This window comes from Plectropomus leopardus, chromosome 4 (genome assembly GCF_026936395.1).
Source record: "Plectropomus leopardus strain MGB_pleo_1.0 chromosome 4, ASM2693639v1, whole genome shotgun sequence".
In the NCBI taxonomy this organism is placed as follows: domain Eukaryota; kingdom Metazoa; phylum Chordata; class Actinopteri; order Perciformes; family Serranidae; genus Plectropomus; species Plectropomus leopardus.
In genome coordinates, this window is record NC_142179.1 from 33,101,881 (window position 1) to 33,114,744 (window position 12,864).

The 12,864-nt window shown below is 39.5% G+C and overlaps 1 protein-coding gene across 1 annotated transcript in view; it reads right to left on the reverse strand.

Moving 5' to 3' along the window:
• Nucleotides 1-12,864, reverse strand: part of LOC121944039 (breakpoint cluster region protein) — a 39,762-nt gene that overhangs the window by 3,982 nt on the left and 22,916 nt on the right. The window contains exons 6-18 of the mRNA XM_042487707.2: nucleotides 12,670-12,730; nucleotides 12,509-12,561; nucleotides 12,282-12,422; nucleotides 8,439-8,560; nucleotides 7,932-8,097; nucleotides 7,558-7,677; nucleotides 7,284-7,359; nucleotides 7,078-7,182; nucleotides 5,941-6,015; nucleotides 5,362-5,459; nucleotides 5,021-5,152; nucleotides 2,289-2,348; nucleotides 163-272 (exon numbers count right to left, since the gene is read on the reverse strand). Coding sequence (XP_042343641.2) covers nucleotides 163-272; nucleotides 2,289-2,348; nucleotides 5,021-5,152; nucleotides 5,362-5,459; nucleotides 5,941-6,015; nucleotides 7,078-7,182; nucleotides 7,284-7,359; nucleotides 7,558-7,677; nucleotides 7,932-8,097; nucleotides 8,439-8,560; nucleotides 12,282-12,422; nucleotides 12,509-12,561; nucleotides 12,670-12,730 — 1,319 coding nt within the window. The remainder of the gene's footprint in view (nucleotides 1-162; nucleotides 273-2,288; nucleotides 2,349-5,020; nucleotides 5,153-5,361; nucleotides 5,460-5,940; nucleotides 6,016-7,077; nucleotides 7,183-7,283; nucleotides 7,360-7,557; nucleotides 7,678-7,931; nucleotides 8,098-8,438; nucleotides 8,561-12,281; nucleotides 12,423-12,508; nucleotides 12,562-12,669; nucleotides 12,731-12,864) is intronic.

The window sequence follows — 12,864 nt, forward strand, 5'->3', positions numbered from 1 at the left end:
GAACAAAATATAAAATATTTTACAAAAAAATATTGTACAAAGGAGCATGTATATATATATATATATATATATACATACACACACATATATATACATATATACTGTATATATACATATATATACTGACCCATTAAGTTACATGAAATACAAAAATCAACTCACTTAGTTACGACATTGATCTTCACTCCAAAGACGCCCGACTGTTTCCGAGAGGGCATTCGCTTCAGGCTGAACTCTCTGCTGGTGAACTTCATCGAAAGCTTCACTTCAATCTGAAACAAGTAAAAAAAAAACTTTTATTTTGGAATTTATGTAGGCTAAGAAAGTATATGTAACATTTGCTGAAGAGCAGACACTGTGGCTACAAATGAGATTAACAAGATAATGGTGAATGCTAAAACAGTAAAACTCAAGCACAAGTAGAAGAGTTGACAAATGTGCTCATCAATGGTAGTTTCACAGTAATAGTAGTCCAAAATTTGCAAACATAAGCTACATAAGCTTCTGGTCAAACCAGAACTGTTACAGCTGTTATGGTAAAACTCCTGAGAGTACTCAATTTAACTACATTATTTTAGTTAAACAGGGGTGTGTTTAGGGCCTCTCACTTAAACATGATTTGTAAGAGGGAGAATGTGTTATTTTGTGTTATTACTTGTTTCAAAAGATAAATAGTCTCACTTTAATTCATGAATTTGTAATTTTAGTGTTGTCGAACAGCGGCATACATTACATTTGTTTAGATGTGGATTAATGTACATTGTCCCTTTTTTAAAAAAATAAATAAATAAAAAAATCACAAATCCATCTATTAATGTCGGGTAACACTTAACCTTCACAACACAGCTTCCAATTAGGAGGTTAAAGGCAAAGTTAAGGGAAAGAGAAATGATGATATTTCGTGCTCTAGTTTTCATTTTTGAACCACTTGCAGTTGTTAATAAGTGTTAGATACAATATTAAAATCCTTAAGGCTGCTTAAGAGTCACTTTCAGATATGCAAATCTTTTATGTAACTTGTCATAACAGGTCTGGCTCAAAAACACCATAAACCTTGGCTTGTCAAATATGATATAAATCAACACATAAACTCCAGACACTGTTTACAACACACTGACAGGTTTTTGAAACTATTACTATTATATATCGGTGAAAAAAGGACTACTTTACAGATTTTTTTTGCATTCAGACTGCAGAACACCAGGTTTAGATGAAAACAGCTATACATACAGTCAATTAGTTTAACAAATAGACTCTGGACTCTGTACATGTTAATCATTATAAGTGGATTTTGGTTAGATCTGATCTAAAGCAATGTACATGAGGGAGAGCAATTGCCCTGTTTTTAGAGTCTCTGGAGTCTACTTGTTAATCCAGCCTTGGTTTGAAGAGTCAAAGTACAGCAATTTTTCATTAAAACCTGGTCTTACAATTATTATTGTTACAGATTTTATTACATTCTTTAGTTTTTAATTACTTTGTGTGTTTATTTATTTTCTACCTTGGCTTGAGTAAATGGATAATAAGAGGCCTTTGTCATTTATTTATTTTAATCAAAATCTATTTTCTACCATCTTTAGTTCTAACAATATTTAGTGCCGTTTCACTTAAAATATTGGTTTTAACTCAGGTCCATGTGAACATGTTCAGGGAAGTGATTATACATTGTTTTCACACAGGCTGGGGGCTGTAATGGTAACAAATGTAAGTGTGTTGAGGTACAAGAAATAATCTCTGTAGTTTGATGCTTTTTTCCCTACCAAATATTATTACCAACTAAACCAAGAGGTGAACTATTTTTTTGTTTCTTTTTTGTTTGACTGTTTCTTTTCTTTAAAAAAAACCCTATTGCCTGTTGCCTATGTGAACCCTTTCACAATATATATTTCCAATTTATTTTTGATATTTTCTTTAATCTCTTTCTCACTTCAATGTTAAAAACAGAAAATTATGACAGTATGCTGTGCTGTATAATGTACACCAATTTAATTCCAATAAAATTTAAATTAAAAAAAAAGGTCTTATGTGGCCTGTTACAGAAAAAGCAGTAAAAGTGAAAGTAAAATAAAGGTTTCACTTATCTGAAAGTGGGTTTTAAAGCTTCCAAATGGCAATTAATATGTTATCTTTTTTAACAACTCCAAGTGAGACACAAATGAGATTTAGCTGTTAAATACTCATACATTTCTCTGTCCCTTGATGTTCTCCATAACCTCCAAACTGGAAGCAGTGAACCAGAAACCAGCATCAGAGTTGGCTCATTTTGCCGGGTTACTGAAAACACTTACCCCATTCATGGCAATGACTGTCCTTTGCCAGTCCTTATTTTGCAACGTCTGAGGATCCAGCTGGAAAAAAAAGAAATATTTGTATTTAGAGTTTCACTTCATTTTTAAGTAATTCAGGCTCTCTCCAGAATGAAAACCCAGGAAATATTGTGCCAGGCAATCTCAGTATTACCTGCTCAATGATTTCACACTGAGCCTCGCATAAACATACTCCATATGGGCCAGGTAGTGCCAGGGATCTATTTTAGTCGTCTGACTAATACCAAACTGCCAGCCTGTATTTACCGTGATCAGGCATGAGTAACGTGACAACATCATGTCCAACTGCTAAGCGCTGTGCCTGGCTAAGATGGCAGATGTTCTTTCAACCAAAGAAACCACCGACTCTCATTCAGATAATCCTTTGTTCACTGAAAATCAATTTTCTTACATAATACTTTTCATCAAAAAGAAAAAAAAATAAAATAAAATCAAAGGCGGCACAATGCTGGTTTCTAAAAACTCAAAATAGATAAATCCTAAAACAAATATAACACATTGTTTAAGTCAAATAAGGCTTTAAATTCCACCAGAATATGAGGTATATAAAAAAAGTCCGTAAAGTAGGTTCCTGAGGCATCCTTTACAACATCCCATGCAGGTCTGTCCACAGCTTGCTTTCCTTATTGTTACCTTTGGTTTGATCAGACTGCTGCGGACTCGCTCCCACAGACGGGCTCCTGTACCCGGGGCTTTCCTTGTAGCTGAGTCTCCCTCTTCCTCCAGACCGCTGCTGGCCTGATCCACACTCTCCTCCTCACTAGGATGGCTCTCACTCATTTTTCTGTCGTAAAACTCACTCAGTTCTAAAATGTCACTGTCACTGACTAACAAACAAACAAAGGGATGAGCACTTTTTACTAAATAACAGCACTAACAAAAGCAGCAGGTCCTTCTGTCCTGAACGAACAGTCACTGATCACATCTCCTTCAAGTATATTGACGATCTTCTCTGATACAATCCAGGTGAACCTTTACGAAACTTTCTGTCATCTTCATGTCTCGGCATTGTTTTGCTCCAAATCCTTTCACTCCAGTGGGAGTCAGAAAAGGAACAAAGCTACGCAGCCTGCCGACCACGCTTGCCTGTGTGTTGTTCTACTTCTCCGATGGATTTGGGGGATTAACTCCTGAGAATCCCCTCCTACCCTCATTACCAACGTGCTCACGCCTGCCGCTGTGAGGAGTGCTGCCTGGTAATCTGGCATCTCAGGTAGCTTAAATGGGATCCTCGGGGACCAATAACTGACTAGTGCTAGTGACCTGTAACATCAGGCTCGTCTTCCCCGTATCAGAAACCATATTTAGTATTCAAAATCCAGGATATAACCCAAATATTATCTGCCTCATTTGTCAGAGATTCCTCTTTTCTTATCTCACAGAGCAGGTCTTAAGATCCTGCCTCAGTTAATACAATCTAATGGTCATGGATATGAAATGGTAAAAGTGGTTACACAGGTTATTCAGCATGACTTGTTTAAAGGTCAAGTTTTCTTAAATACATTAAACGTGAATTTTCCAGCTCACACATCATGTAACTAAAATATGATGCTTTGATTTCCAAAATTTCAAAAAAGAAAATGTCAATATTTTCAATAGTTATTTGTGTAAAATCATATATATATATGCATAAAACTATTATAAGTTAACTATTAACATTTTATTTTATTTTTTATTCTGAATTTCTATTTATTTTTTTTTCTTCTTCTTATATTTATTTTTTTAAATCTTATTTATTTATTTTAAATGGGTTTTTTTTCTATTTTTTCCTCTATATTTTATTTATCTATTAAACTATTTTCATGTTTTGCAGTGTGCACAACAGGTTATACACCTTCGAAATTTAAATGACTTAAATGTAATACTAATTTGTTGTGTCATATTGTCATCCCATAGACTTTAAACCCACTCAGTCAGCCTGAAAGATTAAAAACTCTCCATACCACTGATTCAGACATCAACAAAGCAAGAAGAAAGCCCAACATGACACCACGGGTCAGGAAAGTGACTTAAATGCCTGACAGGTGTTACATCTCCAGGCTGTTTGCTCCTGAATATCATGACCAGTGTCTGACTAAGAGCCAACAGTGTTTTGACCCACCTGTCCAGCAGGGAAATCCCTTCCCAGGCCGATCAAAGAGCGCTCTGTCTCTCTCCCTCCCTTATATTCTGGAGCTGTGCCAACGGCTACATTTGGTGAACCCAAAGACTAATCCACCCTCTGTCACAACACCCTATCAAAGGTCAAGCAGAAGTGACCCACTGGTAACCTAATGGTCCGCTTCTTTTTCAACAGTTAAGGGCCCCACAGGGCAGGATTAGAAACAAAAAAAGAAGTCCTGTGGTCAGCAGAGCAGATAAGTTACTGAAATCAATAAAGGGGTAGACGGTTCACTCTTTGTAGGCAAAGACTGATTTTCCTGTAAATGTCAAAGGAACTACAGGGGTCATACTGATTCCATAAATACAGATTTTTAGTTATTTGGTGCCATGTGGGGTACAGTATGACGTATAAGATGTAAATATTTAGTTTATTGTGCCAGTGTGTTTAGAAAGTTGCTTTTCTGTGACTGATTTAATTTGGCAAAACATTCAAAATCACCCATGTGTGGTATCCTCTACCCATCTAATTAACCCAGGTATTTCACAAAAACACAGGCAATTATTTGCTCATGCATTTGATTTGTGCATACCTTTATTTGTCCTTTGGCCATGATCTTGTCTGTGATCTCTCCGTCCTCTTTGCTCTGCTTGGTTTTGTTGCAGCACTTCTCATAGCAGAGCAGCCTCACAGTCTGAGAGCCCTCCAGTTCAATCTCAAACTCCTTGCACGGGAACACATCAAAGGCACGTTATTGTAGGTTTCAGCCCAATGCACAACAACATACTTTTATTTCATCCTTCTGAGCATCTATGGCTTTTTCACAAGTGATAAACTATCTATGCTGTTATTTCCAGGGAAAACAGTCCTAAAAACAGATACTGAGGGTGAATCTCACTCATTCACTTTCTCCACGCTAATCTGTATTCTCACCTCGTTCCAGTTGGGCTCTGTAGAGTCTCTGTACACTCGTGTTTTTGCTTTGTTGACAAAGTAGCCAAAGGAATCCACCTCCAGAGAGCAGTACAGATCTATCGGGCACAAGCAGAGGTAGTATGAAGCAAAATGAAACTACAGATTCACATCAGGTTGAAACATGTTTGGACGCTGTGCTGTACAAAGCGTCTTTCTGGTGTCATTACAGTTCTAATATTGCTGTCTCAGTACATGGACAAAGAGCAAACAGGAGTGGACTCCCCACTGGTTGGTACATGCCACTGATAACCTGATTACCTTTAGTGACAAAGAGCACAAAGTAAAGTTTGAGCAGGCACTGATTTGAGGAGCCAAAGACATATTTGAGGCGGCTTGTACACAGTGTTCCCAGCTAATCCTACTTGTTCTGTTGCAGCTGCCCTCCCAGCTGACAGCCGCAGAGAGAGAGTGACAGAGGAGGGGTGGGTGCAGCAGATGAGTCAGGAGTGACACAGAGGATGATGTGACACTGCATGCAACCTCTAGAATTATCAGTGCGATGATTCCTAGTCAAAAACAGGAGAATAAGCCACTTACTTAAGCTCTGTTTCAGGCCCGATGCAGAGTGGACGATGACATTTAGGAAGCCGTACAAACCGGGAGATTCGTCATCTGTGGAGAGCAGCGTTCAGATTATGCAGATTAAGAAAAACAAAACAAAACAAAGCTGTAGGTATGTTAAAACGCACCTTAAAGCTCCAGTGTGTAGGATTTAGGGGTATATACTGGCAGAAATTGAATATAACATAAAAGTATGTTTTACTTAGTGAATAATCACCTGAAAATAAGAAATTTTGTGTTTTCATTTCCTTAGAATGAGCCATTTATATCTACATGGGGAGCAAGTCCTCGTTCACAGTCCGACATATTGCATATTTCTAAAGAAGCCCAGAATGGACAAACCAAACACTGGCCCCCACTGGCCACCGTAGTTAGCAGCCCCTCCTTGACTAGAGGCGCCAGAAAAACTGGTGTTTTTTTGTTGTTGTTTTTTTTTTTTTTTTTACATGAAACTGCTATCTCCATTGCTTTTACCATTTTAAATCAGTGGGTCTGTTTGTTTGGTTTTTTTAAGAGACCCCCACAGATAATTCAGCTCCTGATTAAAACCTCCAGAACAAATAAGGTGAGAAGACATTAGCAGGTGCTAGGCTAGCACCTTGCTTGCAACGTGTCGAACAACATTGGAGAAACAATGGTTTGGAAAGTGAAAATCTTGTATGCAGTGTTTTTACTGTTTTAATCACCTGCCATGTTTGTTTTTGAGGGATAGAGACCCCTGCAAATATTTTGGCTCCCAGTAAAAACAACCTATACGTCTAGATCTTAAGTTATCAGAGAAAATCAGTGAACAAACATCAGAAGGTTCTGGGCTAGTTGCCCCTCTCTGACATGCCAAACAGCATTGCAGGAACACGAAACTGCTTTATTATGTTTTTTTGATGGCTTAATTGATTGAGTCCATTTGTTTTGGAGAGGAAGAGACCGCTGAGGATATTTTGGGTCCCAGTAAAAACCTCCTGAGCAACACTAAAGGAATTCTAACCTGGAGATGTTTCAGCTGGTTGCAAGTTGCAACCAGCTGAAACATGCTGTTAGATGCAACTCAATCTCCCTAAATCTTACACACCGGTTCTTTAAATCCTAAAAAGTACAGTTCACTGTGAACCTTACCTTCCTTATTCATGGTCATTGGAATCGTGTGAACAGTCTGGAGTTTGACACACGAGTTAGTGAGCATCTGCAGCTCCAGAGAGGTCAGAGAGAAACTTTTAAAGCCTGCAGGATGCACAGTCAGGGTAAATTCAAGTTACAAAATTGCATGACATTTTAACTGTTGGGATAATACTAAATCTATTAAATAAATTGTCATTTCTCACATTTCTTCTGCTGCTCACGAATGATCTCCCTCCACTCTGCACGTTCATAGTCAGAGGAGATGAGAAATGTGAAACCCTGAAAGAAATGAAGGATTGATTCACTTTATTTTATTGCACACTCATGCTGTAATGTCCTGCCTCTGAACAGCAGAGGGCAGCAGAAACCAAATGAAGAAGTTGTTTATTTACAGTGCAAGATATTCCCAATGAATAATTGCATAAATGTGTAAATATCCCTCCTTTTGGAGCTTTCATAAGGAGCTTTCATACTCACCTTGCCGTTTCTGTTGGCCACTCTGAAGGCCATGTTAGGCGACATGAGGAGCAGCAGAGACTCTTGCTCTGACAACTTCTTCCTCAGGCGCTCGATCACTTTGGGTCCTTTGGTGGTTCTCTACAGATCAACAGTGCAGGGTTAACGCAAGCAGACGGGACATGCTGTCTAGACATTTGTTCTATTCACGCGTGCTAATTTTTAAGTTCCTCATTTTATTTTGAGTTGTGTCTTCAGACTTTGGTACAAAGCTGTCATTGTTGTGGTGTTTCTGCGGCGTAGTTCCTTCAGAGTAATAAATCATTAGCTACATTCTGTCATGTTTTCCTTGTATTTTGCGCTGGTGAGGTTTGAGTTTCTGTAGGTGTATTCACCTTCTCTCTTTGGATCTCATTCTTGATCTGGGAGATTTTAATCTTCATGGCGTCGATCTCCTCATCTTGGACCAGAGGGATGGGGGTGGACTCACAGTCCTCGATGGTCTGGAAGGTCAGATCAGCCAATGGGATGTACCACTTACAGTCATACTGTTGCCCTTTTCTGTTGGAGGACAAGATGTGTGTTTAACAACACTTTCTTCTCACCCTGTAGTTGCCCTGCTCTTTCACTAGAATGTTTTTAGCAGTGTGAAACCAGCAACACGACTAGCCACAAGCTTGCAAAACATCTTAAGAAACTCATGGAGAAATTATAACCTTTATCTCCACTGCAACCACTCGTCACAATAAATCTGTTCTATTTTCAGCGAAGAAGAATTTAACAAATTTAATGTCTGTCTGGGCGGAGTGACCCTTTTTCCCCAGCAGAGATTTGAACTGGCGGGTCTTCCAGGTCACATGCCTGCATCCCTAAACCTGGGCTGGCTGTAGACCCAGACTCACCCCGCAGCCTGTTTCTTTAGTTTGGTGCAGAGCAGCAGGTCGGTGAAGAGGAAGACGTGACGGAGTTTCCTGGAACCTTCGACCAACTCCACCATGAAGCGATCCCTCAGCAGCTGACGGTTCTGCCAACAGGAATCGAGAAATCACGTCATTAGACTAATAATACATATAACTCTTGTTTGCCTCAAATATATCTCCAATGATTTTTCATTTTTCAGTACTTTAAACTCTTGAAACTGTGGTTGAGAATTAAGGTGTTTTCAAGCACTATTTCACAGCCCAAAAAGCAAATTTGAACTGCTGAAAGTTTGACATTGATGCTCAGTTTAAACTGCTATAATTTGGAGAACCAAACAATGATTTTGTGCTGATGTTTGTACATTCTTGTAATTACGGTGCATCCTGTTATGGTTGGTTGTTGGATAAATACGTCTAAACCCATATAGCAGAAATAAACAAAAACCCCAAAACAATAAATCATCATAATGGGACCAAAACAAGGTAGCGTATTTAGTTGGTTTCCTCAAATACCATCATATAGCACACAAATTAGCATTTTTTAGCTCAATACAATCTTACCCAGCAGCTATAGTGGCTGTGTCTTGTAAATGTTTTCATTTCTGATCATTTAGCATTATTTTTTGACCAAAAGAAGGTGGCATTTGTTTCTTCTTTCGTGTTGTCACAATACTGGAGTTTCAAATTCACTATAATGCCTTAAAAAAAGATATTTAATACCATTTTTGATGCCATGGGGGAAAACTGGCATTAAGGGCACAAAATTTAAATGTATTATCAAGAGAAATACAACAAGACCAAATCCTGACAACAGTGACTTTTCTTTTCTTTGTTGGTTGCATAGAATAGCAGAATGACTGCAGTAAATTAACAATAAGAGAAAGCTAGAAAGCACCAGTGTATTGATACTGAAAAAAAAGAGAACTGAAACCATTTACACTAACAGAATTGATATGAATTGATGAATCGATACTTCTGACAACACTAAACCTCTAATCCTCGTTGATCCATCCAGCCTGAGGCAAGAGGCAGCTACGATGACGAGCTCTTCCTGCAGCAACGCGCATCTAAATTCCCCCCTCAGCCTCTTGACCTCTGAGCTGACGCTGTTTATTGTGACACTGCCCATGTGAGACTCTGCCATCCCACTCCAACCACAGTTAAACAAAAACAAGGAAATCACTGCAGCATGGTTTTCCTATTTCTACTCCAGTTCAGAGCTGGCTGGTTAAAAGGCCCTAAAACACATTCAGTACTGTCCTGGTTTCAGAAAGAGGTGGCAGGGTGACATCCGCGTATTGTTTTGTGACACAAACACAACCACAAATAGTCAATAATCCAATGGAAAAGCAGGAGCTGTGACTGCACTGTGCTCACACCCTCCTGGCACTGGAATCTCCTCTGTTTTTATTATGCACCGTAATGAGACGTTGAGCAGCGAGGCATGTACAAGATGTGGAGCTAAACAAACTCGTGGGTTTAAATGGTCATGGTAATTACAGGCGGCCGCTTTGCAAAAACATCAACAATCTACGCACAACAACAACAACCCATATTTCACACTGATTGTCATGTGCTGGCTTGTTATCTGTCAATCTCCTTGTGGGATTTCAGACTTCCTCAAATACACACAGAAGAATGTTCCCAAGAACTTTCTTTGATTTGATATCCCACCCTGGTGGGATGGGCCAGTTCCCAGGAAAAACAGAGGAAGTTCTCAGTCAGGTTGTCTGAATCAGAGCCCTGAGATGCGTGGTGTGTGTGAGTGGGGGGGCAGAGGGGTCAGGAAGCACGGGTACTCCAGTACACACCCAGTGCAGAAGGCTGGTTAGACAGTGGAGTTGATAAGGAGCGCAGCAGGTCATTTCTGGGAAGCAGAGTTGACACCGCGGCAGGGAAGGATGGGAGTGAGCGCAGAGGTAATTGGCAGGTTTTCCTGGTTTGCGACACAGAGACCCCTTGCCTCCAGTGTTTGCGCGGCTTTGTCACGAGCTTCCTCTACGCTCCACTTCCTTCAGAAGTAAAGCAGACAGGCTGAGATGAGTCAGCAACAATCTGACTCACACTCCGGTTTTTATTGCAGCTTCCAGACACCTTGTGCTCAGAGCGTTTTACTGTCAACACACAAGAAATGACAGAACACCGGGGGCGGACATAATCCTGAATTTCATAATGCTGCTGCTTCAGTGATGAAATTAAATAAGTGAAAGTGTTCTAAAACACTGTACAGTATCTATATGCATTTTTGGGAAAATATGTAAAGCTAGAGTTCTTTTATTCAAGAGTTCTGTTAGTAAAGAACTTAAGAAAAATATTTTTGAATAAGATGCAGCCCAATTCTGTTATAAGCTACACTGACAGCATAGCTTTATGGATGGCAACAAAACTCTGTTTGTCGGTTTACCACTTTGGTCAAGACTGAAATATCTCAACAAATATAGAATGGACTGCCATACATTTTGGTTTACACATTCATCTTACTCTTAGGATAATTGGTAATAGAGTAGTGCAGGGATGATGTTTTTGTAAGCCAAACCAGAGGTTAAAATTGCCCTGGTTCCCCTGTCAAAAAGCCGACAGGATTTCTCCGTCGGATTTTGGATTACAGCAGAAAATAAGCTCCGTGGCAAACAAACGCTTGTGATACTCACACAGTTTGTTTAGCAACATAATCTCCACCAATGAACACCACTTTTATCATTTTTAAAGCATAAATGCAATCAGCAGAAGTAAAAAGCTAATTTTGGGGCATATACAAACTACAATGTGGTCACGGCTTTAAGGTCACCACCACAACAAGGCTGTAAAGCCGTGTTTGGTGTGATGACGCTCTGTAGTCTCAATTAGCAGCTTCCTAGCAAAACTTGGGCAACATGTAAAAGCTTCAAAATTCATGAGTGGGGTATTTATTGACATATTTTATGTTCTAAAACAACACATGGGAATCTTGTTGCTTGTGTAGCTTGTGTTAACCACAACCTTATTTCAGACATGTAACAAAGAAAAACATTTACTTTAAGACGAGGGAACGGAAAGTGCATAACTCATTTCTATATTTTGGGACTCATTCCCGCATTGCTCTAACATAAGTGATCCCCTGACCTTTTCTCTAGTGCCAATTATTGACCATTTCAACCTTGACAAGCTAAATATTCGAAAGGGGTTCAAATATATTTCCTGTTGCATTGTTTGTTAATACCGTTGACAGGAAGTAAACGGGGACCAAAGCTGTTGCACTAGCAAGAGAATAGCAATGAAACAAGCTCAGTTCTCCTAAATCTTGTATTACAAAATGATTTTCCGCCTGAGAGTTAGTCAACCACCAAAAATGTGTGTAAGTACTTGACAAATATAAAACCATATACAGTAAAAGCAGCAGCGGCCCACGGAGTCAGAACTCATCACTGTGCCACCACACTATCCAAACCGCTGAGTTTATCCTTGGCAAAGGGAACAGTGCCCAACAAAGGGAACAAGCTGTCCTTCTCCTCTGCTAAAGCCCTTAGTGAATACATAACTCACCAACTTGGGCTACATTCAATAAAAAGGAAGGAATGAAATTTATTTTCGCCAGACAGCAAATCCAGTGTCAATTAAGTTATTATCTCACTTATAAAAAGTAGTCAAAAAAAGTGCAACTGGCAGTAAGGAATTGAAGTTGACCCTCATTTAAACGTCTACCAAAAAATTTTTTTATATGCATTTGGTTTTCAGCGAGCCTAAGCATATTTATTCAAAAAAAAGTAGATGTATTAATGTCTGTGAAGTCACAGAGTCATAAGTACAACCCAAAGATGATGAAGTGACTCAGCTTTCCACACTGACCTCTCCCTTCTTGACTGTCATGGACTGTCTACGTGGGGTGATCTCTTCATTTATACTGGACAGGAAGTTCTGAGAGATGCGCAGGGCATCCTGTAACAGGGGATAGTCCGGGTGGATGGAGGGCGTGTGCTTCAAGAGGTCCTAGAATAGAAAAAAAATGACGACATCAATCCACTAAACCCTCTACCAAGGCAAGATATTGCTTCAGATTTATGACATCGACTTACATGGAGAACGAGTGTGCTGCGCGTCACTCTGTCCACAGGTTTGTAGAGAAGAGCTGTGGAGGAGGAGGAAGAGTCAGCTCAACAAGTTTAGTCACAGCTCAACTACTTATAGCAATATTGATTAATGCGTAGGCCGGCCATTTATCTCACTCAGTACTCACTTTCCAGTGAATTTTTAGCCAACTGCTCTTTGCAGTCCTTTGTGCTTTTGACCTTGAGATTCTGGCAGGAAGATAACAGAAGAAATACCCTCATTAAATCACTGCCCCACAGAGCAATTAAAACAATCATCTCTGCAGCAAAGGGCTGTGCTGCTTTTACACTGTCAGGACTGCTGAAAACTGCCCTGTCATCAC